Source organism: Triticum urartu, chromosome 3A (assembly GCF_056163025.1).
Source record: "Triticum urartu cultivar PI428250 chromosome 3A, HENAU_Tu73, whole genome shotgun sequence".
In the NCBI taxonomy this organism is placed as follows: Eukaryota; Viridiplantae; Streptophyta; class Magnoliopsida; order Poales; family Poaceae; genus Triticum; species Triticum urartu.
In genome coordinates, this window is record NC_141875.1 from 54,548,307 (window position 1) to 54,575,980 (window position 27,674).

General features: G+C 46.9%; 2 protein-coding genes and 1 pseudogene across 2 annotated transcripts; all 3 read left to right on the forward strand.

Annotated features, from left to right (window-relative positions):
* Positions 1–6,637: 6,637 nt before the first annotated feature.
* LOC147978477 (RING-H2 finger protein ATL2-like) lies at positions 6,638–8,147 on the forward strand (annotated as a pseudogene).
* A 9,869-nt stretch (positions 8,148–18,016) lies between these two features.
* LOC147978478 (RING-H2 finger protein ATL64-like) lies at positions 18,017–19,181 on the forward strand. Its single transcript, XM_087516608.1, has one exon. It carries the CDS (start codon positions 18,136–18,138, stop codon positions 18,841–18,843), a length of 708 nt encoding a protein of 235 aa, XP_087372734.1. The 5' UTR covers positions 18,017–18,135; the 3' UTR covers positions 18,844–19,181.
* Positions 19,182–23,819: 4,638 nt separating this feature from the next.
* LOC125528613 (uncharacterized) lies at positions 23,820–27,649 on the forward strand. The gene is made up of 2 exons (XM_048693059.2): positions 23,820–27,015; positions 27,108–27,649. The coding sequence occupies exons 1-2, from the start codon at positions 24,252–24,254 to the stop codon at positions 27,506–27,508; spliced, it is 3,165 nt and encodes a 1,054-aa protein (XP_048549016.1). The 5' UTR covers positions 23,820–24,251; the 3' UTR covers positions 27,509–27,649.
* Positions 27,650–27,674: the final 25 nt, after the last annotated feature.

Sequence of the window (27,674 nt, forward strand, 5' to 3'; positions counted from 1 at the left end):
GAGGAGCTGCCAATGATAGACACGCCATCCGCCGCCGACCACCGCCGCACAAAGTTCCTTTGTAGCTCAGGCTACATGGAACCTTTTATTCTCAACCCTTCAGCCTTGCTTTGAGATCCGTACTCTCCAACTAATTTACAACAAGCAGATTTCTCTTTTTTGTTTCTCTAAAATGAAACAACGTATGAACTTCAAACTTTGCAGATCGAACAAACATCAGAACGTCAATGTGTGAAAAAACTTTCAGATTTTTTGGTCTGATATAAATATACAAAATGAGATTTTGTTTGACTAAAAATATTATTTTAAGTATTTAAAATGTATGAAAAAATCTGAAAGTTTTTCTCCCAAATTGTAGTTAGAATGTATTGTTGTTCTGCAAAATTTGAAGTTTATATATTGTGTCGTTTAAGAGAAACAAAAAAGACAAATGCGTTTGCACAGATCGCGATGCAGAAATGGATGGCAAAGATAAGGGATACCATGTAGCCCGAGCTACAGAAAACCACACTCCCGCCGCCGTGGGAGGAGCTACAGCGGGCCAGCTACGCCATACGCTACCGGGAGGAGCTACAACGATCTAGCGACGCCGACCGCGCGGCTGGAGACCGGGCCTGGATGGTTGGCGGAGCCATGGCGGGGGAACTTCGCCGGCTACGTCGCCGTGGGTTCACCGGAGTAAAACGCCGGACTTGTTCAGGATACGACGCTGCTGCGACGCCTCTCTGCCATCACCGGTGCTGCCATGTTCGTCGGGCGTCGTGTGCGGCCCACAACATCGGGAACACAAGAGTTTCGTTGGTCGATTCCGACCCAACTCCGTCCAGCAAGACCCGCTTCATATCTCGAGTCAGCGATGGCTGTTCCATTCCGTTTCCCGTTTAATTTTGAGTACTGGAGCCCGAGGCGAGCGCAACTATGGCAAGGAATGAGGTATATTTTCCAATTCATTCAACAAACCACTCTATTTCTGTCGCGCTCACTCTGCAGTTAGATTGTTCTTTACAATCTAAGTTAGAATAGATGCATGGGATGAATCCATCAATTGTGTTGTATTTGGCCTGCTCACTAGGGAAAACAATTTTCTTACTTTGGGGCTCCCCTCTTTACATCTCGTTTCCATGTGGCCTCAAACTCTAAATGGATATTGCTCAAATGTAATATGCATGTCAGAAGAGTAGAGTATGCAGTACTATGCCTCAACTACGACATTGCAAGTTCTTTGTTGCTCTCTACAAGCATAGTTGATTAATAAATTCTTTATTTTTTCTTTGCTTACAGTTTTATGCAAGCTAGAGAACAGCTGCGGGCAGGCTGGCAATCCGGAGATGCATGCGAGCTCTGAGCAATTGGCCATGAATGATACTCTGATGATGAACACCAATACCACTTGTACTAGTAGTTGGTATGTGCGTCATTTCTCTTCCTTCCTGTGTGCCATTTTATAAGATGGCCAATTTTGATGTCATGTGCATGTAAGATATCTGTTGCAGGGAAGACTACATGGTCAATGGTAACCTGAAGTCCTGAACTGCCACACCGTGCACGACATCTATTTGCTGCCGCCCCGTACCAAACCAGTCAAGCATACACAACCGATGATGATGACGACGATGACGCCAATCATGATGGTATCAAGGACGACAATGATTTTGGTAGATTAGTACAATGGAGCATATTCATTCACATTGCAAATACCCTATTTGAAGATATTTCTCTTTCGAATTGGAGTATACATTTTTAATTGGTATGAAATAAATTCACGTGCAAATCTTTCATATGTGCTATCATCCTTTGTGACAATTCATTTATATGTACTGACTTATAAATTATTTATTTTTTCTTTATAACAGATGGTCCTTCATGACAGAAGCATCAACAGGGGCATTGTAGTCGTTGTTGAAGAATCATATGCACTCACATACAAGGACTTATGATGGTGCTCCATGACTAAAGATTCTGAAAAATACATATCTTTTCAAGTTGCTACTTCATTTCTGGTTAGAGATGAACAAATACAATGGTGGTCTAGAGAGTGTCTTTGGTTCATAATTTCTTAATCGTATTGTGACTTTGGAACTGTATGTGAGGATCATGTTCAGTATATATGGTTTTGATTAATGAAAAGAGGCTATGATACTTTGATTGTTCAAATTATTTTGTTGCACTAATTGGTGGTCGATGATCTTCAGAAGTTGCAAGCAACATAAATCAGTAGTTGTAAAAATTAAGATTGGCGATTAAAGGCAATCAAAATGGTGAAATGGATGGCTATAATATAAACTGGTGAATAATAATATGCCAGACCATGAAAATATTTTTAGCGACAAGAAAAGTGGCCGTTAATACATAAGTTGTGGTCGTTATTTCCTTGCACTTAACGACGACACATTGTCCCGTCGTTACAAAATAGCGACGGGAAAAAGTATGTGGTCGTTATACTTTTAACGACAGAGCCTACTACGACCACGCAAATGTGGTCGTTAATGACTTTTAACGACCACAACCTAAATTTTAACGACCGCATATCCTGTAGTTAAAAATCATTTTCCTAATAGTGAGTATAAGTTACTCCTCACTATGACCAGCCTAATAGATGGGCTGGAACATTACATGGACGCAGACAAGCTTCAACCTTATACTCTATGAATCCCATCTGGAGCTTAAACTTTCACTTACGGAACAAGATACCAGGACGATCCAGTTATTGGAACGCAACGCAAACTTCAGCGAGAGGCAATCAGTAGTGAAAATAACGCGTCCCATGCCAAATTTTGATGACATGCAAGAGAGCTACTGCTTCAGCATGCAAGGCTTCACACAAACCAGATAAGGCCAACTCTAATCGATCACCTAGAAAATAGAAGAGGATCCGGCCGAGCAAAACTTAGTGGAGGATTTTTACTCCACTAAATTTTGATTGGACCTAGGCGAACTCCTAAATTTAACGCAGTAAAAATCAAATTTGCATAAGTTTTAACCTAGTTTCGATTTAAACAACCGAAATTGGACACATTGTCTTGACAGCCGGCTTAAACATGAACTTAAGCTTACAACTAAACTTCTCTTCATCCTACTCATCATCATCATCATCATCATCATCATCATCATCACCCTTGTAGAGGGCGATCCCATCTTGCCTTGACATTCCACCGTCCATTGGGTCCGGGCTGGTGTTGTCGTCGTCGGAGTCAGAGAAGATGCGCCAACACTCTTCAATGTCGAACTCCTCCTCGTCCTTGCCGCCGTAGTCGCCACCTTGCTCCTTGTTGTCGGAGATGGCGATGATCTCCTCGTCGACTGTGCGCTCTGAGAAGATCGCCCGCCCCGCCTCCACAAGCTCGAGGTACCGGTGGTGGAGGTCTGCCATGTACTTCTCGGCGACGGCCTCCGCCGTGATGCGCTCCCTCGCCTCCCGGTCCTCCCGAGCCATCGCATTCACCACCCCTGGCAGCGGTGGTATGATCTCGATGGGCGTCGTCCCCCACAGGAAGTTGAGGTACGCCGTCGTGCAATGGAATTGGACTTGCCACCAATCATATCCGAGGGCGACGAGCTCTGCCATGTGGAAGGAGAAGGACCGAGCCACTTCTTCATGTGGGCCTCGCGGTCGGTTATCTCTGCCACCCACGTCCCCCACGATCGCTAGCAGACGACAAGGTACTTCTCTACGACTGTCACGGCAGAGGGAGGTCCGGGAAGTCGGAGATGTGGTGGGGGGAGGGGGGAGGTACATCGACGGGGCATCGACAACTTGAGGAGGCCCTGCTTGAAGACATGTTGCTCGCAAATCAACTTGTCCTCATCTTTGGTGTATGATCCCGTGCGAATGCTTTGCCTCCTCTTTGCATTGGCTTTGAGGGTGAGCTCATCGAGAAACAATGGCCCCTCCTCAATGTCTATGCTATCTTCTTCCTTTTTCACAATACATGTCTTCACGCCATGTATCATCTTGGCTGTCAGTCTCTTCTTGGTTGACATGGCCGCCAATGGGCTTGGCACCATCATCTTGGCCGCGACCGTCTTGGCTTTGGGTCTCGTTAGGATTGAAGGCTTGGCCATGGCCCTCGGGGTGGAAGGCTTGGCCACGGCCCTCGTTGATGATGTTCTCCATGAAATCATCGAAGTAGGCCGAGTCATCTTGCGTCGGCGTCGGGTTGGGCATTCAGTCGAACCGATTGCGGGTGTCGAGAGGGTTGGCCGTAGGAATCGCCCGCGGCCTCTTCTTTTTCGTCCCGGTGGCCAACTGGCCGACGCCGGACCCAGGTGTGATGTCGAGGTCGATGCTGGCCACAGGGGCGGGGGTGGCCTGCGCGATCATGCTTCTATCCCATGACATGGAGAAGCGGGTCGCACCATGGTCATGCATCGGAAGGAGACCACTCGTCTTTGGTTTTGTGGAGCAGCTCGGCGACTGGCCCTGTGGAGGGCGAACGACTGAGGCGGTGAGAATGGTCGGCGTGGGTCGACTAAACCCTTGCATGAGGAGGGCATGCTGCGTCGCTGCCCGCTTGGCCTTGGTGACGAGGGCTTAGTTATCCTCAGCGGCGGCCTTGTGTTGCGTGGTGTCGAGGCAGCCTGGGTGGCGGCTTTCCTCTCTGCCGGAACGGCCCTCCGACCAGCCTTCTTGGTCGTTTCTTGGGCGAGCTCCTCCGACGAGAGCACCTTCTTGGGTTTCTTCTTCTTTAGGGCCACTGGATGGGCGGCGATGGCGATTGGAATTGCGCCGGCGGGGTGCCTCGGGGCAGTGGCCATGGAGGGAGCGGGAGGGCTGAAGGGTTTTTGGGAGAGAAGGGGAAAATGGGAACGTTGTATCTCCGACGGGCAGGCCAGTGGGAGGACAAGGGCACACGTCAACGTCATAGCCGTTTCAACACAAACACTGCCCAAATTTGCGTCGGAAATATGTCGCAGACGAACAGAAATGGACATCCATCCATTTGCATTGGCACACTGAGCCGCATTTTTTGTTTATTTCAATCCAAATGGATAAGAACAGATCAAATACGGTAGCGTGTTGGAGTTGGCCTTATGCTTTTGCTGGATGTTAGTGTTGGTTCCTAGTCCTAGAGGTGGCTTATCTAGATGTGGTGGTCTCGACGCGTGTGTTGCTAGTTGGGCTGTGGCGTTTTGCCTCATTTTACTAATCTTAACTGTGGTGATGTAGGTTTTCCTCCCTCCATCTCAAATTGAGCGTGTTAACTTTAGAACAGTGATAACGCCCATATGTGTGGTATATTAAATATCTGCTCATATGTCGTGTGTAGCATAGACAGAAGGCAACCCACACGGGTCATGTGTGGGCAAACATTAGAAATGTTCATACGTGTGGGCGCAGCTACTTCATGCCACACGCCCAACAAACTACTCCCTCCATTCCACAGTGTAGTGCGTATATATTTTTTAAGAAGTCAAACTTTACAAACTTTGATCAACTTTGTTGAAAAAAAACATATACATCTTGAATACCAAACACATATCATCAGATACACCACAAGACGTATTTTCATATTGTATATATTTTATATTGTACAAATAAATAGTTTTCCATATTAATCTGGTCAAAGTTGGTAAAGTTTGACTCTAGAAAATCTACATGCACTACATTATGAAACATAGGAAGTACTATTCATCTTCATCCCGTGTGTGTGACACGAAGCAAATCTACCCACACGTCTGGGCACACCTGTGAGATGACACTTTAATTACCCGAGGATAGCAACTTTAGTCGCCCCGGATGACAAATGTACTTGCCATGTCTAAGTAACGGTACTGGCCGCGTGTATTTAAACGATAGTTGCCATGTGTGATAAACTACTTGCCCTACGTGGTCAAACAATAGTTGCCATGTGGATTACCTAGTTGTCATGCGTGGTCCAACTATAGTGGCCATGTATGGTTAATCACAGTTGTCATGTGTGTTTACTTAGTTGCCATGTATGGTTAATCACAGTTGTCATGTGTGTTTACCTAATTGTCACGTACGCGCAACTACAGTTGCCATCTAACAACGTACGAACGTCGTGCGGTCGAAGAGCAGTTCGCCCACACGCGTATGGACTAGGTGGTGCTGTGTGGGGTTCGCCCACACGGCGCAACTGGCAGCCGCATGCTGTGGGTCGTGTTGGTGAACTATCCAACGCCCACACGCACGATGATGCCCACGTGGCACTGAAAATCTAACGGATTCCTTTAGGATTCGTGCAAAACAGGATCAGTGTATATCAACGTGTGTGGGCGAAGTGCAAACATGCCATACGTGTGGGCATTAATATTTCCGTAATTTTATTATAACTTTATACTAAAGTTAGTATTAAAGTCGAGACACCTATTTTAAAACAAAGGGAGTGTGTTTCTTGGTCAATCATCTATGGTGGGTCCCGAGGCCCAGCGACTGCTGCTACTACGGGGGCAGCTGTTCCAGGGAGCAAAGACAGAGAAACATTGAAGCTGAAGAAAAAGAAATATTGTGAGGGATAGACGAGAACTTTTTAACTTTTGGTCCTCCCAAACAATTGTATTTTATGTTTCGCCCCCAAACATTGTAGACGCTGCATGAGGAGCGAGTGTTTTCGCGGAACTTTCGTGCTGGTCCAAACCGTACAATCGACTCCAAAGTATAGTCTCATGCGGCCTGCTGGAAACTGCCGCTGTCCGCTGCCTCCCAGTCCAGTCTCATAGCATAGTCCCTCTCAATCGTGGAATTCTTGGACGTGCAACCTCCAAAGTCAGTCGAGTCTCCCCGGCCGGCGTACCCTGCATGACCCGCCACAATCATGCAGTAAAAACCCCAAAAATGCCCCTGGATCCAACGTTTCCTCTCCCGGCATCAGCGAGGATATTTTCGTCATATCTTACTCTTACAGTATGTAGAGTAAGTAACTGCACCAGCACACACGCACACCAAGCCCTAAACGAGTGGAGCCGAGCGCGGTGTGCAGCTAAGCTAGCTACGGACCGTGGCCATGGGCGCGCACCTCAGCGAATACACCGGCAAGGGCCCATGCCACCGCGTACTCCGCCCATGCCGCGTCGCGGACCCAGTTCCACCCAAGATGGCACCACAGGTGCCCAAGCCCAGCGCCGGTCCGGTGGTGGAGTTGGAGGCTCCGTCGAGCTACGCCACGGCCGGCAAGGTCCTGTTCGTCGCGGCCGGGGCGTTCGCGGGCGTTCTCCTGGCCCTCATCGCGCTGCACCTCTACAACAGCGGCCGGCGCCGGCGCGCGCGAGAGGGCGCCGCCTCCATCGCAGCCTGGCAATCTACGTCGGCGGTGCGAACGACGAGGCGCCTTCTCCACGGGGGCTCGACCCCGCGGTGCTCCGGGCGCTCCCCGTGGTAGCCGCAGCCGTCGGCGCCGGGGACTGCGCGGTCTGCCTCGCCGAGTTCGAGCGCGGCGAGGAGGCGCGCGCGCTGCCGCGGTGCGGCCACCGGTTCCACGTCGACTGCATCGACGCCTGGTTCCGCGGGAACTCCACGTGCCCCTTGTGCCGCGCCGCCGTCGAGGCGCCGGACGACGCCGAGGCCCGTCCCGAGGTGCGCGTCGATGTGGCGGCCGACGACGACGCCGCGGCCAAGGGCGGAGCGCCGGCGACAGGGAGGATGTCCAGCGGCACGGAGCTTGACAAGACGAGGCGGGTCTCTGCTTCCACCCGATCCGCTTCCTTCTGACGTGCCCATGGATGCGAGGAAGCTTCCTTGCTCCTTCCGACACCAGCGTCGAGGACCATCATCAGTTTTGGAGCATTTATTCCATCTGACTGTGCATATTTTTGTGTTGGTGATGATGCTCGGTGTGGCTAATTTTCTACAACAAATTTGGTACATTGATTTTTTAGGCGAATTTGGCACATAGTTAGTATTGCACTAGAAGAAATAACGCTCATGGTGATGTGCTTCGTTGCTCTATTATTGAATGTATTGTTTGGAGATTGTTTGATGTAATCTTTAGGGTGAAAACGTACGATCTGAACTCAAGTAGTTGAATTTGGCGACGGCAGCGATTGCGCGCCATTCACTTCCTAGAGGCATTATTTTTCGGACAATCCTTCTCGAGGTCATGTGTTGTCAAGGGATGGTCGATGTTGCTTCTTGTATCGTGGATCATTGTTACTCTTTCCTTAATATTTTGGATGTGTTCATTCTTGAAGTGTTGACTAGCTCTTGGCATCGTGTTGTTGCGGAAGTTAAGTTTAATTAGTATCTTTACTTTATTACTGTTCATTGAAAAGATGTTGCTTCGATGCTCAAGCTATTGATTTTTGTTAATGCCGATCGTGATTACTAAATATGGGCCATAAGGATATATGGCCTATCGTCTAACAAATAAAAAATGTATTAACTTTTTTTAGAGGTGTCATCAAGCTTTATTATTCAAACTCCACATGGAGAGGGATACAAAAGGATCATGCTGTTGGATTAACCAAACATGTCTACCTTGATCAAGTGAATGTAAAAACTTGGCTAACCTACCGGCGTCTACATTAGTAGAACGACCTTCAAAAATGAAATGACAATTAAAGGACAACGCCCTCTGTTTGATTTCTTATATGATGACTCCATATCCTCCCTGGCTCCCCCTCTCAATATCAATAATGAAGTCACACAGATGTAGATCCTGTTGGAAATATGAGCAAATTACTACAAGATTTAATCCGAATAATTAAAAGATAAATCATGACTATAGTAGCAGAGATTAAACTAATCATGTGAACTAGCATAGCAGATGAACAGATCACATCTAGGGCACATACTAAAAACATGAATTCTATCACGATCTCGAACAGGAAGGATAGAATCACATACGGTGCAGCGGGAGCAGCACCGCCGGTGTTGACGTTGTCGCCCATGTCGTCGAGGATGAGGTTGCCGAGGTCGGGGAAGAAGTTGTCGTTCGCGAAGTCGTCGCTGCCAGCAGTCGCGCGAGTGCGCTCTCCAAAAACCTGATCGCCCCTCTCCCATACAGGACCACAAGAGGCGGGGTTCCGGAGGCCTGCTGTCCCTTCTCTCGGTGCACGCCGAAAGGAGGGATGGAGAAGACTTGCTTGGCGGCGCAATGATCTGGAACGGTGATGAGAAACCATACGAAGCGGCGGCGGCTAGGGTAGACGTCTGCCTGACTATATAGTGCGGACCGGGTAGGTCGTGAGAGTAAACCCCACGTCCGAGTCGTCACGATGCAAAAGAATCGGAAACGGTTCAGTAATTAACGCGTCCGTTAATTATTAATTAATGACTCATTAATTTTTTCCGAACAACAAAAATATAGACAACATGCATAGCTCTGTCCGACGTGGCGTGGCGAGCAAGGAGGAGGAGCGCGTGTGTAGGTCTCCTCTTCTCATGCTCATACAAGTGGTAGAAGAGCTCATCTTATAAAGAAATGCAACTCTCTCTCAACTTCCGGGATGGGATTAAACTTTAGCCTCACTCACTTCACTCACATGTGTGTATGAATGTGCCAAGAGAATTTCAAAATTTTAGTTGGGCTTTGAGCCAAAGACCTACTAGCAAAATTCCAACAGACCCTCCGCCAAAAATAATGCCTTCCTGCATGCAATTGATTCCAGAGTAGCAACATCTACTATGCCATTGATGACTAGTGCCAAGCTACCAAAAAAATTGCACATTCTCGTCTCTGTACACTGCAGTTGCTGCTCCTCTAGCTCGTTTTCTTGCAAAGCCAGCGTCCACATGGATTTTGGAGTAACCTCGTGGCGGACCTTTTCGTCTGGTTGTGTTGCTCGCCTGATGCTTCAAAGCACTTGGTGCTTTCTTTGGCAAAAAGTCAAGATCTAGGAATTTAAAAAATGTATTAACTAAATAATGGTAGTATCTATTCTAAGAATTTAAATTCAAAAGCAGTTTAATGTAGCATAGGCCTACATAATCACCGCCACCATGGGTGTGCCAATCCGGCAAGCTGAATGACTCGGCAGAGGTAGCGGATCTATGCACATCCTCTTCGGTCTAACGTGTGAGCAGTTGGACGCGACCGTGCAATGGGCCTTTCATAACAAAAGAAAAATTATGGTACAAGTGAAGTCGAGAGTTTCTCTGCAATTTCTTGGATGATTTCCGACTCGCTCGTGATATGGCCCACCACCAACCCGACACTGCGCACCTTGGACTGCGTCGTCTCACGCGGTATTAGTTGGTATCATTTGGGTCACTTGTAGCGGGCGACAAGCGTCAGGCTGCTGCGTCATTAGCTGCTACATGGGCCTTGGGCCAGCGCGGGAGTATCCATCTGCGGGCATGAGCGAACATATGTACGATTTGTGTACCCTAATTTTTTTTTACGATTTGTGATTACTTTTTGTTTTTAGTTTTTATTTTTTTTTCTTTCAAGTATGGTTTTTCTTCTAGTTTTCTTTCCTTTTTTATAGGTTTTTTTGCGAGGGAACTTCTATATAGGTTTCTGTACTGTAATTTCGTTTTATTGTTAATATATGATGCGCGTTTTTCCAATACAAACTTAACATTTTTTAATATACAGTGAACTTATTTTCAGATACACATTAAAAAATATATGATGAACATTTAATATACACGGTGAATTTTTCTTCAATGCATGGCGAACTTTTTTCTAATATACACTGAAGATTTTCTAAATGCACGCTGAACATTTTTCAAAAATATATAAAATGATAGAAGATAAAAATAAAAGAACCAATCAGAAAACCCCAAAACCAAGAAAAAAATAAATTATATTCAAAACAAGTTCATGAATTGATGGTTCTTGATTTTGAAAAACACTCACAAATTTGAAAAAAAAAACATTCACAACTTTTGAAAGTTATCCATGGATTTGAAAAATGACTGAATTAAAAAGAAAATAAAGGAATCAAGAAACTAAAAAAAACCTGAAAACTAGTGAAAGAACAAAGCTTTCCTTGTCCTTGTGGCTTTGCTACGACTTGGTTACACTCGCTACTATCCATGTGTAAACACCGCGTGCCATTTTCCCGTAGGGACAGACAAAGCTTTCAAACATTCTGACCCGACTACGGTCAGCAGCGAGTGAAACCATGTGTGCCAGTATGAATTATGTGGTGATTTTTTTTATGCTAGCATGACGCCGGCATGAACTCAGGGCGATGGCATGGCCGCTAGCATGATCTATGGCCGCGAGCCTTTTTTAAATTCTGTGCGGACATGAAATGGGTTTGTGTGTTGGGCACACGGCTGATCCAAATTTAAATCGGGATGGACGACGAGCGGGCACCCGACTCGAACGGTCAAAAAGCGGTTGGTATATTCATCACTTAATATTAAGAGATTAAACTCAAGTACAAAAGGTTATGAATCCAAATCCCACCCCTCTAAAAATCCAAGGTAGCAGAAAACGATCCCGGCTCCAGTGTGGGTACCAACTGTTGTCGTCGGATGCTAGTAAATACTTCCTTCGTTTCGAATTACTTGTTGTAGGTATGAATGTATTTAAATATATTTTAATTCTAGATACATCCATTTCTACGACGAGTAATTTGAAACGAAAGGAGTAGTTGAATGAGCCACTGGTGGGAAACATTTTCTGGGCTGGGGACGCTAACGAGACTCTGAAGCACTAGGTGAGATTCTACGGTTTGGCTCTAGGCGAAGAGTGACCAGTTCACGTCAAAAGCCCTCACAAACTGGCTGGCTTACTGTTACTTTGGTCACTTTGGATGAGTTTGGTTGCCTTGAGGCCAATCAGGCCTGCGCGCGATGCAGCATTTTTTTGAACTTCGATTGTTTGGTTTCCTACATACATTGTTCAGTCCGCATAACACGGTTCTTAAAGTACCTCTGGATCTGGTCCGTTGAGGAACAACCGAATCGGCATTTTCCCGAGAGCCAGGCCCGAGCGATGCTTCGAGACGCATGTGGGTGGCTCTCTGAAGACGTGTGTCTCCTGTTAATCCCTCTCTCCCTTTCTAATCCTCAATCCCCTCTCTCTCCCTCCATGGCCTGCATGTTCTTCTCCTCCGGGGCCAGCACCACCCGCAGCTCGCCGCTGACCCGCTGCAGGTCGTGGTCGAAGCGGCCCCTCGGCTTGGCGGCGGCGATGGCGACGTCCACGACGCTGGCCTCGACCAAGCCTTCGCCAGTTCCGCGCGGTGCTCTACTACCGCGACCGGCCGGTGCCGCGATGTCAGATGCGAAGGAGCGGCGAGGCGACCCGGCGAAGCAGCGGCGAGGCGACCCGTCGCAGCTGAGCCTACGGCCAGCATGGACGCGGCCGGGGCGCAGCAGCGGCGGGGTGATCCGACGGAACGGAGCCTGCGGCCAGCGTGGACGCGACACCTGGTCGAGCGACCGCGCGGATTGCCCCGTGGCGGACGTCGCGTACCCGGCGTCCGAGCGGACGTAGTCGCGGCTGTCGCGCGCGCCAGCGCGGGCGGCATGCGGGTCAAGGCCGTCAGCGGCTTCGCGCACACCATCCCGAACCTGGCCTGCCCCGGCGGCGGGAACGGCAGCGCGGCGTCTCTGCTCATCTCGACCCTCAATGGTTTTTCTTGCCTACAAATGGAAGATCGAACTGGTTGCAAGTGTGAAAATGCCCTCGTGTAGTCGATGCACATGCAGATCGTGAGCTTGACCAGAGAATGACTATGCGCGCATGGCACCGTCAGTGGCTCAGCGCAGAGCTTGGTATGCTCTGAGCACATCAAACATCACAGCAGGCAGAGGCGGAGGCGCGGACGGTGGCGTGGACACGAAGGCGAGGTGTGCCGGTGTGGACGTGGTGGTGGAGCAGGCGAGCCGGCGGGGCGGCGTGACATTTCCGCTGTGGCCTGCGACGACGACGAGAGCGCGGGCGGAGCCAGCAAAGACGAGGCGGCCGACGCAGAGGCTCTCCGAGAGATGATGGGCGCGGCAAGATTCTCAACAACGGCCAGCTCAAGCTCGTCCACGACCGCGGCGAGCCGGGCGCGGCCACGGCCACGGCTGCGAGTTAGGCGTCTTCACGGTCGCCGGGAGCTGCTGGCGGGCACGATGGGCAGTGGAAGCTCCGGCGCGCTCAAAGTGTTTGACGAAATGTCAAGCCCAATCTAATGGTTGTTAAGTTTTGTTGTTAACGCTGGTAATCATATGCATGTATGTAACCAAACGCCGGATGAAAATTGCATCTCAATGACAAGACCCTCAATGCAGGCCACGAATCAACTGGTCATCTACATTTTTTATCATGTTTTTGTTTACCCAGGCCCTGCTTAACCTGGCTCGTTTTTCCTCTCTGAGCCAGACCCGATAGCGAAAGCAACCAAACACGCGTTTCTGCAGAGCTACATGCCTAGCCTGAATCTGGAAGGAGAATCGGAACAATTTTGACCTAGGGGAAAACACTGCCAGTGGTGCAGGTTTGAACAGTTTTGGCGTCGGGCGAACAAATCTCGGTATCTCATCTGTTCGAAAGCAGACGAGGCCAATTCTCCGTTTTGCTCAGGACATGTTAGTTCTAGAAAGTGACAATGCTAATGTGGTCGTAGTCATCAACATCAAAGTCTGCAGTTCCTAACGTGTCCCGCTGGTAGAAAAATTATATGAGACCAGGTCTCATGGGCTAGTAGATGAGACTCATCCTGATGGATGACACGTGGCATTCATAAATCATAAATCATCTAATTTCTTTTTCTCCTGATTTCAAGTGTGGATGGGGTAGATGTTTTATGATTTGTAAATGTCACGTGTCATCTATTAGGGTGGATCTCACATGCTAATCCGTGAGACTTGGTCTCATATAATTCTTTTCCGTTCCGCTGAAGGAACGCCTATCTGGAAATCGAAGAGCTGCTTTGAGCATGGTACACAAGATCCAGATGAATGCAAACATGACGTAGCAAATCTCCCACAAAACATAAAAATAAAATATCCGGCCCCGTCCCCCACAAAACATAAAAATAAAATAGAATCATAGCCATAAATGTACTTCTTCCATTTTTATTTACTCTGCATATTAAAGTTGACTGAAGTCAAACTTTGTAAAATTTGATCAAGTTTATAGAAAACAATACAAATATTTACCATAACAAATCTATATGATGTGAAATTACATTCAATAATAAATCTAATGTTATTGATTTGTTATTGTATATGTCAATATCTTTGTTTATAAACTTTGTCAAAGTTTACAAAGCTTGACTTTGACTAAAGCTAATATGCGAACTAAATAAAAACGGAAAGAGTATCTTAAAAAGGAAAAAAACACTAGATGATAATTCTTGTTCTAGCATATCCATGGCACGGATTGCATGGCATATACACCAGGAACAATATCATACAGAGAAATGACCACAAAAAAACACTAACAAGGAAAGAAAGAACCGACCTGATCCAGATGTAGCACTGACGATGCAAGAAAGGTGAAAAAAGCTACTATTATCTGTTGGCGGATAAAAAAACGAAAATGTTAACGCCTACATATGTAGGTGTTTGCATCTCGCCCACACGCATGGATCCACGTCCGTTCGTGAGCGCACGAATTTTGGTATGTTTCTAGTGTCATGTAGGACTGGCCTGGTGTGTGGGTGTTCAGCCGGTCGCCCACACGGCCGTTTCATCACACAGGAGGGGCTGGTGTGTGGGCGTTCAGCAGTTCGCCCACACGCCACTTTGCACGCACACACAAGGGCTAGTGTGTGGGCATTTGGCATCTTGCCCACATGCCCTTCTCCTCTCCCACACCCAAGCTGCTAGTTGTCATGTGTTTTTGCACTGCACATGGCAACTGCCCCTAGTGTGCTTTTATGAGCAGGTGGCAACTCTCTTTTTTTTACCCGAGTTTGCCATATGTTTTGCAGGGTACACGGCAACTGTCTAGTGTGCACGTAAGCAGATGGCAACTCTCTTTTACCGAGTTGCCATATGTGCATGGCAACTGCCCTAACGTGCATGTACATGGCAACTGCCCTAACGTGCACGTAAGCAGATGGCAACTCTTCCTTTTTACATGGCAACTGCCCTAGCATGCTTGTGAGCACATGGCAACTCTCTCAACTGCCTAGTGTTAGTATGTGGCAACTCCTAAAGTTATGAAATCATGGCAACTATATTAGATCAGACCATACATGACAACTGCAATTGAGCAACCATGGCAACTGCAGTTGTCCGACATGGCAACCGTAGTTCAGCGACATGGCAATTGCAATTAAACGAAAATAGACGAGGGTCTGGACCATGGCAACTGCGGGCGCGTGGTGACCGTCACGCGTGGCGTGCGGGACCAGGAGGTACGGTGCCTGACATACGGGCGTGTGGGCGTTATCAACTTCGCCCACACGCACGCGTGTGAGAGGGATCGGGAAGGAAAAAAGAGACGTGTGGGCGCTAATTATTTTGCCCAAACGTAGGTGTGTGGGCTGTTCCTCTTATACACCACATAAAATGTGTGGGCAGACTCCCTAACGCCCACACGTGTGGCACTTATCGGCATCCAGAAAAAATAACTAGACCCCGTGGTCTGCTTCGTATTAGCAAGCTCAGCAAGGGTCTGTTTGACGATATTCGGCCATGCCCTCCTGCAACAATCGTAAAATTCATCTTCTTCATGCATGTGGTGCTCGCGTCTGGGCCCTAACCCGCAGAAGGTGCGAAACTTCTCCCTCAAGTGGTACCTCTTTTGCAAAACCATTTTCAAGGTGAGCTTGCCACGGCAGATCTGCCGTCCATCCTTCATGAACACCTTGTAGAGTTTTAGTGATGGTACTCTCCCGCCCTCATAATGCTTGCGAAGCCACTCGTCAATTTTCATGAGCATGAAGATGTCGTTGTGGTGCCAATAGTTGTATGTGGTTGGTTGTGACCTGTTTGTAGCGGCCCAAGAAACATGTTTGGTGTCGTTGCCATTCGGAGTTGTCGCCATCGCTTGTTGGACTAGCCTCTAACATCATGTCACCATTATAGTTGGCGCCACCGTCAAAGTTGTTGGTGTACAGAGCACCATTGGAGTTGCCGTCATCGTCAAAACTCGTCGCGGCAAAAAATGTGTCAGCCGCAGACGCGCTTTTGGTGTTGGCGTAGGAGGCGCCGTCATTGCCATAGATGACATCGTCCTCCTTGCCGGCCGACTCCGGGGTCGTGTGGGTGACCTGGAGTTTGGATCTCGAGGTGGTGATGGCCTTTTTTAGGCTGGTGGCGGTATGGGACGTTCCTCCATCAACGGATTAGGACAGATGGTACAGACGGCTTCGACGACGAGTTTATGCACTCCAGTGAAAATACAAGATCTTTGATCGGGCTATGTCGACGTGCGTCTGCGTCGCTTTCTTACTGAAGGTGGTGGATTGAATCTTGGGTTGGGGGATGAAAATCCCGAGTTCAACTTTATGGTGAACCCGTCATCATCAACGCACGTGTGACGTTTTCTTTTTGAAGGCCTAGTCTAGGAGTTATGTGGAGTGTCGAGCGTATTTGATCGGTAAGTAAAATTCTGGAGTATGGAGTGTGGAGTATTTGATCACGCGGCCAGCACAGCCAGTCACTGCAACCGAGCACTATATTAAAGTACCTGCATAGGACTGAGACAACCAATGTTCACTGTTGGTCTAACAAGGGGAAGATTTGTGTGAGATCTCACCTAATGTAGGTGAGATCTATGATATCGTTTTTTTTAAACATACATGTTCATATATTCCTAAAAAAATATAGACACACGTCAATATTTGATGTAGAACCTTAAAAAATTTCAGCTCCTAATTCAACTTACACTAATAGAAGCAAAAAAGACAAAATCGGATGTGAATAGTGTTAAAGTACTATTCACCCCCCAAACTGCTACTATTCACATTCAAATTTGCCTTTTTTGAATCTCTAAATGTACATAGTGTTTTCAGCTGATTATTTTGGAGTTATAGACATATCCCACATGAATGTTGTAAAATAATTTTATATTTTTTCTCAGTGTGCATTTTCGAGTTTGGACCTAAATATTTTAGGGGTTGTAGTGACATTGCTTATGAACATTCACATTTTTTCAGAATTTTTTAAGATATTTAAAAATGTTTTTTTGACATTGAAGCATTGGGAGTACCCCAAGCCTGGGAGCACCGTCGACGCCGGAGGAAGCGATTCAGCAGAGAGATCCTCTTCTACGCGCTAAAAGAGATATTGTTCCTATAACACGCAATGAGCCGGCCCAATTGCGCTCGCTCGCGGATTCTCCTGCTCTAGAGAAAATCAACTTCTCACCTATGTTGTTCATTTGGAAGTACAAAAGCATTTCCAAAAAAAAAGAAACGAATGCTCTTAGCCTTGAAAGAAAACCGGTCACCTGGTTTAACAAGGTTCATGTGTTTAGAAAATGTTAATGATTTTTTAAGAAGTATTCAATAATTTTATAAATTATACGTGAAGTTTAAAAAATGATCACAGATTTAAAATTGTTCATCTTAGCTGTGGTGATATAAGGTTTTTGTCGGTAATATATGTTTCAAGGTCGATCATCTATGGCGGGTTTTTTTTTTCTGATAGCTGCCCCATCTCGCTCTCTTTTCTAGTCCCATGTTCTAGCTTGCTATTATGGTAGTTTAGCAAAAAAGATGGTTTCTTGTAACAACTGATCCAGAGCAAGGGAGAGGATAGATCAATTTATGCGGCAATTATCAAAGAGATCAAATTCCTGAGAGGGCTTCGTTTATCTTGCATTATTGCTCATGCTTCCCGCCTTTTGTAATAAGGCTAGTGATAGTGGCCTGCTGGAAACCGTTTCAGGGCCGTTTATCTTCTCATGTTGCCTGCTGGAAACGCCCGCTGCCCGCTGCCTCCAAAGTCTAGTCTCAGGTCCGGGGCGATAGCAGAGACTCTCAGTTTGCCCGCTGCCTCCCAGTCCAGTCTCTAGTCTCATACGTATCATAGTCGCTCTTAATCGTGGAATTCTTCAAAGTCAGTCGGGCGAGTCCCCCCAGCCGGCGTACCCCGCACGCATGACCCGCCAGAATCGTCTAATCAAAAACCTGAAAATGCCCCTAGATCTGTCCTTCTCTCTCCCGGTATCAGCGAGGGTATTTTCGTCATGTTTTACATCTATAAGTATGTGTGTGCAGTGCACCAACACAAACCAAACCAATTCCAAAACATACGGCCTTTCTTTTTTTGCTTTGTTGGGCGTGCAGTGCAGGTGCAGCTACGATCGATCTCTTCTACGTGCCGTGGCCATGGGCGCGCACCCCAGCGAATACGCCGGCGAGGACCCATGCCGCCGCCGCCGCCAACTCCCTGGATCCGACCCAACTCCACCGATGCCACATGGGCCTAAGCCCAGCACCGGTCCGGTGGTGGAGGTGGAGGTGGAGGTGGAGGCTCCGTCGGGCTACGCCACGGCCGGCAAGGTCCTGTTCGTCGCGGCCGGGGCGTTCGCGGGCGTCCTGCTGGCCCTCATCGCGCTGCACCTGTACACCAGCGGCTGGCGCCGGCGCGCGCGAGAGGGTCGCCGCCTCCACCGCAGCCTGGCCATCTACGTCGGCGGTGCGGACGACGAGGCGCCTTCTCCACGGGGGCTCGACCCCGCGGTGCTCCGGGCGCTCCCCGTGGTAGCCGCAGCCGTCGGCGCCGGGGACTGCGCGGTCTGCCTCGCCGAGTTCGAGCGCGGCGAGGAGGCGCGCGCGCTGCCGCGGTGCGGCCACCGGTTCCACGTCGACTGCATCGACGCCTGGTTCCGCGGGAACTCCACGTGCCCCTTGTGCCGCGCCGCCGTCGAGGCGCCGGACGACGCCGAGGCCCGTCCCGAGGTGCGCGTCGATGTGGCGGCCGACGACGACGCCGCGGCCAAGGGCGGAGCGCCGGCGACAGGGAGGATGTCCAGCGGCACGGAGCTTGACAAGACGAGGCGGGTCTCTGCTTCCACCCGATCCGCTTCCTTCTGACGTGCCCATGGATGCGAGGAAGCTTCCTTGCTCCTTCCGACACCAGCGTCGAGGACCATCATCAGTTTTGGAGCATTTATTCCATCTGACTGTGCATATTTTTGTGTTGGTGATGATGCTCGGTGTGGCTAATTTTCTACTTCAGCACATGGACTGTTTTTTTGTGAATTTAGCACATACTCCGTAGTTAGTACTGCACTAAAAGAAATAACGCGCTACTCGGAGCGAAACCCAAGACCCAACCTTAATTGGTCGTGTCATGGCGATGTGCTTCGTTGCTCTATTATTGAATGTATTGTTTGGAGATTGTTCAATATAATCTTCAGAATGAAAACGTATGATCCTAACCCAAGTAGTTGAATTTGGCAACGGCAGCGATTGCTCACCGTTCACTTCCTAGAGGCATTATTTTCCGAACAACCATTCTCGCGGTCATGTGCTGTCAAGGGATGGTCGATATTGCTTCTTGTATGTTGTATCATGGATCATTGTTACTCTTTCTTTCTTAATAATTTGGATGTGTGCATTCTTGAAGTCTTGACTAGCTCTTGGGTTAAGTTCTTTTGGCCGGTTCTCCCAGTATCTTAAGAATCGAACATCCACTTGGCTTCTTCCAGAATTTTGAACCTATATTTTCCTGACAATCCTAGTTGTTTACATCCTAACTAGGTAGGATTGTGAAAAGAAATATATGTTCATGATTATGGGAGAAACTGAGGGAAGGCCGGATTCTTAAGATTCTGGGAGAATCGGTCAAAGAACAGGGCCTTGGTATCATGTTGTTGCGGAAGCTAGGTTATTATTATTATTATTATTATTATTGAAAAGATGTTGCTTTGATGCTTAAACTATTGAATTTAGTTATTGCTAACAGTGATTATTAAATACGGGCCATGAGCATGTATGGCCTATCGTCTAACCAATAAAAGAAAAATAAAATAAAATAAAATGTATTAACTAAGCAATGGTAGTATCTACTCTAAGAATTTAAATTTAAAAGCAGTTTAATGTAGCATAGGCCTACATAATCACTGCCACCATGGGTGTGCCGATGTGGCAAGCTGAAGGACTCCACAGAGGTAGCGGATCTATGCACATCCTTTTCGGTCTAATCGTGTGAAGCGTAGGACGCGGCCGTGCAATGGGAGGGAGGGGAGGGGGTTCAATAGGCTTTTCATGACAAAAGAAAATTTATGGTAGAACCGTAGAAGTCAAGGCGGGAGTTGTTGTGTGCTCCATCCTTTTTTCCTTTGGCCACGTCACCAGCTTCAAGGTCGACTTCTTCAATTGTGCCCCTGGATGCAAGGAAGCTTCCTTGCTTCTTCCGGCAACAGATGTGCACCATCGTCCAGGAGCATTATCAGTTTGGGGCATTTAGTTTTGTTAGTGTAGGGTCAAAAAACATTTTATATTATGAGACGAAGGAGTACAAATTTGGCACATAGAATTTGTTACCTAAATGTGTCACACGGATAGTATTGCACTGGAAGAAATGACGCGCTACGCCGGGCGAAAACCCAAGGCCCGACCTTAGTAGGTCGTGTCAGGGCTATGTGCTTCATTGCTCTATTATTGAATGTATTGTTTGAAGATTATTCGATATAATATTCGGGGGTGAAAACATATACCCCGAACTCAAGTAGTAGTTGGATCTGACAACAATAGTGATTGTGCGCCGTTCAATTGATCACTTCCTAGAAGGCGTTATTTTCCGAACAGTCATTCTCATAGTCCGTGTGTTGTCAAGGAATAGTTGGTGTTACTTCAAGTTCCGTCCTCGGTCAACACCTAAAAGAACTATTGGCTTAATTGCCCTGTTCATCTTCCTCTTTTAGCCCTCCATACTCCATGTACCCCTTCAGGTCACAGTATTTGCTGACCATGACGTCATTAAGATAGCTCTCCAGCTCGTTGCAAACGCCTTATCGTCTATACTCCCTTCATCCGAAAAAACTTGTTATTGAAATGGATAAAAAGGGATGTATTTAGATGTATTTTAGTTCTACATCCATCTCTTTTTATTCATTTTGATGACAAGTATTTTCGGACGGGGAGAGTAGCAACCGTTTGCATAGCGATCGCTCACCAGCGGAGGAAGACGGGCCGGCCCATTATAAATCGAGGCAAAGCGAGCGAACCACACACACTGACCGGTTTTAGGAACCTCTTGGCCCGTTTTGGAAACCTTCATGAAGTTACCTGAACAGTTTTCTTTTATTTTACTATTCTATATCCGATTTTCCTTTTCCTTTTTATTTTTGTTTATTCTTAATTCTTTTATTCACCTTTTATTTTTATTTCACAAATTTCAAAATGTTCAAAAAATTGAATTCATGAACATTTTCCAAATCCCCAAATAGTTTTTGTATTCACAAACGTTTTTCAAATTTTTGTTTTTCAATTTGTGATTTTTTGCAAATGCATGAATACCTTTGGAATTTGCTACATCTTTTGAATTCATGAAAAAAAAATTAATCTGCAAACTATTTTTGCATTTGTGAATAATATTTTATTTCATGAACATTTTTGTATTTGCAAAAAAAATTGAATTCTTGAATTTTTTCTACTGAAAAATAAGGGAAACTATTCCCATCAGCCGATGGATGCTACTATTGCATCAATCTTCTCCATCTGTAGACACATCTCCTTATGGCCCGAAGCAGCACGTGCCCTTTCTGTAGAAACATCACGAGCATTGCATCTCCTTTCCCGCCTCACTATCCCTGCTTGCAGCCATGGCCACCACTCGAGTGCACACACCCACCGTTCTGGCCACCATTGGCCCAGCTGCGTAGTTCCAGCCTCCCATCTCACCCTTCGCTGTGGCTCCGGCCGGTGATGCATTTTATACTTTTCGCAACAAGAACCTTGTTGCAGAAGTCCTCCCGCAACATCATCTTTGTTGCATAAATTTCTCGATTCACAAAGCACACGATGTTATCATTTTTAGTGAAAAATCTCCACAACATTATTCATGCAAAAGTCCTCCCGCAATATCATCTATGTTGCAAAATGTAAAGACGAAAAAAAATCCCACAACATTGCCTATGTTGCAAAAGTCCTTCCACAACATCATCTATGTTGCAAAAAAAGATGAAGGCGAAAATTAAAAAAATCAGGCAAAAACAATGCTTTCGGTGTTTTTGCAACAAAGCTGTTGTTGGAGAGCGAGCTACGCAACATCTACCTTGTTGCAATCGTGACACACCTCATCGGGGAGATCTGACGGGTATATGTGGCTCAATCCAGTGGCGCGGGAGGCGATTGATGTTTACGATTAATCTACCAGCGGACGCATAGCGCTCCACAAAAAATAAACAGACCAAATTAAAAAAAAAAGGCTCCATGGGCCAGAACCATGTCGCGCAGTCGACGCGAGCGACCTCCCCGCATCAGCTACTGGGCTGGCCCATGTTAGAGGTACTGTTGAGCTTCATTTTCTGCCGATTTTGTGACTAGATTGTCCTGTGTGCGGTTTTTTCTTTCAATTCTTTTTCAGTTCTTCTTGTTTTTTTCCTTTATTTATTTGTTTCATTTTTTCAAATCTGTACCTTTTCAAATTCACAAACTTTTTCTTTCATAATTTTTCAAGTTCATGAACCTTTTCCAAAATTCTTGCACATTTTGTGAAATTCGTTGTTTTTTCAATGTACGAATTTTCTTAACCTATAGAGAGACGGATCTAGTTTCTTTACCTGAGAAAAGCAGAGTGTTTCGTTACTAGTAACACATGCCAGAGCAAACCTGTAGCAGTAAAACAATAATTAGGCATATCCTTTCACATGATGATTCTATCAGATGTTGTATGCTATTCTTTTTCCTCGTGGGCCCTAGTTTATACTTTATAAAATGAAGTAGGAATATAGTGCGATTGGTAAAAGGGTGCACACCCTTATACCTACTGGGTCATGTTAGAGGTAAGATTGAACACCCTTTCCATCCGGTTTTGTGAACATTCTAGATTGTTCCGCGTGCAGTTTTTTCTTTCCTGTGTTCTTTCTTTCAAATCTTTTTCAGTTCCTCTTGTGATTTTTTCAGTCATTTATTTGTTTCATTTTTCAATTTGCAACCTTTTTCAAATTTGCAAAGTTTTTTTTAAAAATTCATGGACTTTTCAAAGTCGTAAATTGTTTTATTTCATGAATTTTCAAAATTTTCCAAAATTAATGCACATATTTTGAAATTCGTGATTTTCTTAATGTGCAAAAAAATTAACCTATAAAAAGCCGGATCTGGTTTTTTACTTGAGAAAGCAGAGTGTTTCGTTACTAGTAACACCTGCCAGAGCAAAACCTATTGCAGTAAAACAATAATTAGGCATATCATTCCACACAACAATTGTACCAGATGTTGTTGTACGCTACTCTTTTTATTCTTTTTCCTCGCAGGCCATAGTTTTTTCCTCTTCTAGTTTGTACGTAACTTTATATACTTTATTTATAGAATTTATAAAAAATCTCCGTGGGAAGAAATTCCTACAGGTTTGCTTCAAAAAGAAAATAAAAAAAATCTACCAGGCCATTTACTAGCCATATAAATCCAGCAACCAAAACACAGACTATGATAGTTTGATTTTGCTAACCTGCACAATATCCGTGGGTTTGGCTTCCCATGCCTTCCGAGTCTCCTTAACAACAGGGCTTCGCTTCTCCCCGTTTGGTCTGCTCTTGAACAAAAAAAAAAGGTTAAGTCAAGCATATAATATGTTTATTGCTCAATGCTAATAACACAGTTATGTATCCAAGTCCCACCCCTCTCACTTTCTATAATTATGAAATGTTCTACACTTCTACTGTCTTACACAGAATTTACGATGACTTCAGGCAGGAAATGATCTACCCCATGACCCATTGCATGATGTAAGTAGGGTGATAATAATCAGCTCTCTCTCTCTCTCTCTCTTCGTACTTTGGAGATTAAAGGCATTCACAAACCTGGGGAACAAGGAAACAGAGCACTCTGTACTTGTGCAGGGATAACACACATCAACATCACCGGAAATTATGAACACGCGCTGGAAATTATATATGAACTTTGGTGGGGACTGGAACAGAATAGACTGAACAAAATAAATTTGGTGCCACCTACTCAAAAGAAAATGGCGAGAAGTTTCCTGATCGGAAAGAAATGCCGTGTCAACACCCTCGTTGAATCTTTTGCTTCAGAAAGTGGACACTTTGAGACTTGAGAGCAACATAAAGTGATCACTTGTGAGCACGTTAGTGACACAGAGAGGACAATGAAGTCAAAACTGAAGAAAAAGAAGGCAGAGAGGAAGAAAGTGACACCTCTCCCCTCTGTGACTAAATCAGCCAAAATGCCACCTGGGTTACTAGCCTCGCCCTGCTGAATTCAGCTGCTTCTGCTACCTTCCAAACCACTGCCACGTTCGAAACCGAACCGAAGAAATGGCCGGGATGCGCGCCGTGAGGTTGCTTTTGTCGTCCCTCCTCTTCGCCCTCGTGATCGCCGCGGCGAGGGACAGTGTTAGCAACCATGGTGATGATGATGGAGCCGCCTTACTCGCTTTCAAGGCGGGTATCACGAGCGGCAGAAGCTCCGGCCCACTCAGCTCATGGAACAGCAGCACCAGCTTCTGCAGCTGGGAGGGCGTGACCTGTGGCGGCAGCAGCGGCAGGGTGGTGGCTCTGGACCTGTCCTCCCGTGGGCTCGCCGGGACGCTCCTGGCGGCCATTGGGAACCTCACGTCGTTGCAGACGCTCAACCTGAGCTTCAACTGGTTCCATGGGAGCATCCCGGCGAGCCTCGGCCACCTCCGCCGACTCCACACGCTTGACCTGAGCGATAACTCACTCTCCGGCATGCTGCCTGACAACATGAGCCTCTGCACCGGCATGACGGCCCTGGTCCTCGGCAGCAACAAGCTCGGTGGCCTCATCCCGTCCAGCCTGGGCGATACACTGACCAACCTGAAGAAGCTCTCGCTGACGAACAACAGCTTCACGGGCGCCGTCCCGGCGTCGCTGGCCAACCTGTCGTCCCTGCAACACCTCGATCTCTCCATCAACCGGCTCGACGGCTCGATCCCACCAGGACTTGGAGGCCTCGGTAGCATCTCTCTCCTTGATCTCTCTGCAAACGGATTCTCCGGTACGCTCCCAAGCTCTCTCTACAACCTGTCATTGCTGACGAGCCTTCAGGTTGAGGGGAACGCGCTGCAAGGGAGCATCCCTGCCGACATCGGCGACAGGCTCCCGGCCATGGAAAAGCTTGTCCTGTCCCGGAACAGATTCAGCGGCGCCATCCCTCATTCAGTCACCAACCTCTCCTCTCTCGCGACGCTTCGCCTCGGGTGGAACCAGTTTAGCGGCTACGTGCCTCGCACGCTGGGGAGGTCGCAGGATCTGCGGTACCTGGAGCTGGCTGGCAACAGGCTTGAAGCAGACAACAGCAGGGGATGGGAGTTCATGGATTCACTTGCAAACTGCACCCAGCTACAGTATCTGGCCCTCGACAACAACTCCTTCAGAGGGCAGCTGCCAGGTTCAGTCGTAAACCTCTCAACAAGTCTCCAGAAGCTTTTCATAGGCTACAACAACATCTCAGGGGAAATCCCTTCAGACATCTCCAATCTGGCAGGCCTGAAGGTGCTGCAGGTAGCAAATACCTCCGTGTCAGGAGTTATTCCAAAGAGCATCGGGAAGCTAGCAAACCTTGTCATGTTCTTCATGTTCAACAATGCCTTGTCAGGCCTCGTGCCAACATCTGTCGGGAATCTCACCAAGTTGAACTGGATACTCGCGTACAATAATAACCTGCAAGGACCAATCCCAGCGAGCCTAGGGAGACTCAAGGACCTCAACATTCTGGATATATCCAAAAATCGCCTGAATGGCTCCATTCCCAGAGAGATCTTCAAACTGTCTTCGCTTTCTATACAACTAGACCTGTCAGACAACTCCCTTTCTGGACCCTTGCCATCAGAGGTTGGTAGCTTGACTAACCTTAATTGGTTGGTACTATCAGGAAATCAGTTAAGCGGTAAGATACCTGAAAGTATCTCGAGCTGCACGGTCCTGCAATACCTGTTATTGCATAATAACTCATTTGAAGGAAGCATACCAACAAATCTGAAGAATATAAAGGGGCTCACCACGATAAGCTTGTCAATGAACAAGTTGTCCGGTACGATTCCCGATACCTTCGCTGGAATTGCCACTTTGAAAGAGTTGTATCTGGCACAGAACAACTTGTCTGGGCCAATCCCAGCTGTTCTACAAAATCTGACGTTGCTGTCGGTGCTAGATTTGTCGTTCAATAATCTGGAAGGTGAAGTGCCAAGTGGGGGCGTCTTTAGAAACCTAACCTATGAATCGGTCGAGGGAAACAGTAAGTTGTGTGGTGGAGTACATCAGCTTCACCTGGCTTCATGTTCCTCCTTATACCCTGTGAGAAATCACAAAAAGTCTCTTGTAGTACCTCTCACAGTAACAGGGTCACTCGTGCTACTAGTTTCAGTTATTGTTATTGTTTGGTTACTCCACAGGAAGCTCAAAGAAAGTAAGGAGTTTCATATGCTACCTTTAACCATTGACAAACATCAGAGAGTGTCTTATCAAGCAATTTTAAACGGAACTAACGAGTTCTCAGATGCCAACTTACTTGGTAAAGGAAGATTTGGTGCTGTTTACAGATGCACCTTGGATGATGAGGGTACAGGTACAAATGTGGCCGTAAAGGTGCTTGATCCCCAACAATCAGGATCTTCCAAGAGTTTTGAGGTTGAATGTGAGGCATTGAGAAGAGTGCGTCACCGATGTATCCTAAAAATCATCACCTGTTGCGCAAGCATCAGCCCCCAAGGTCAAGAGTTCAAGGCTCTGGTTTTTGAGCTCATGCCTAACAACAGCCTAGACAGTTGGCTTCATCCTAACTCCCAAGAGCCGGCTCCATGCAGTACGCTCAGCCTGGCTCAGCGGCTGGACATTGCCGTTGATATCCTGGATGCACTGGACTATCTTCACAATGACTGTCAACCACCAATCATCCACTGTGATATCAAGCCAAGCAACATACTTCTCGCACAGGACATGAGTGCACGTGTGGGAGATTTTGGCATAGCAAGAGTTCTTCCTGAGAATGCAAGCCAAACCATGCTGAATTCAACTAGATCCGCAGGAGTACGAGGTTCCATTGGCTACATTGCTCCAGGTTAGCAACATTGTTGCATTGTTTTCTTCGCTCCTAGCCTGTTTCATGTTCCTAAATATGGTTAATGATCAATCATGGCTGCAAATATGCAGAGTACGGGGAAGGATCTGCTGCCTCACCTCTTGGCGATGTTTATAGCATTGGTATATTGTTGCTTGAGATGTTCACTGGAAGAAGTCCCACAGACGACATGTTCAAAGGTTCACTGAATCTGCATAAATTTGCTGAGGCCGCTCTTCCAGATAAAGTCATGGAAATAGCAGACCCAGCAATCTGGATACACACAGAGGCAAATGATACAGGTGTAGCCGACACCGGCACTGCACGAACAAGAACTGAGGAATGCTTGGTTTCTGTCATGAGTGTTGGCATATCCTGCTCAATGCAACAGCCCAGGGAGCGAATGCTGATAAGGGATGCAGCTTCAGAGATGCGCGCAGTCAGAGATGCATACCTTATATTTGCCAATTCACCGATACATCAGAGAAAATAAAGCACCCATGCAACTAATGAACATTTAGTTACTTGAGCAATTGATGCAGTTTGTAGCGGCGAAGATAATATTTCTTTGTTAACACCATGACGTTTGTGAATACATTATACATGGTATCGGCTTAAGCCTGAAACCCTTGCAGTGGGTGTCCCAAATTATATACTCC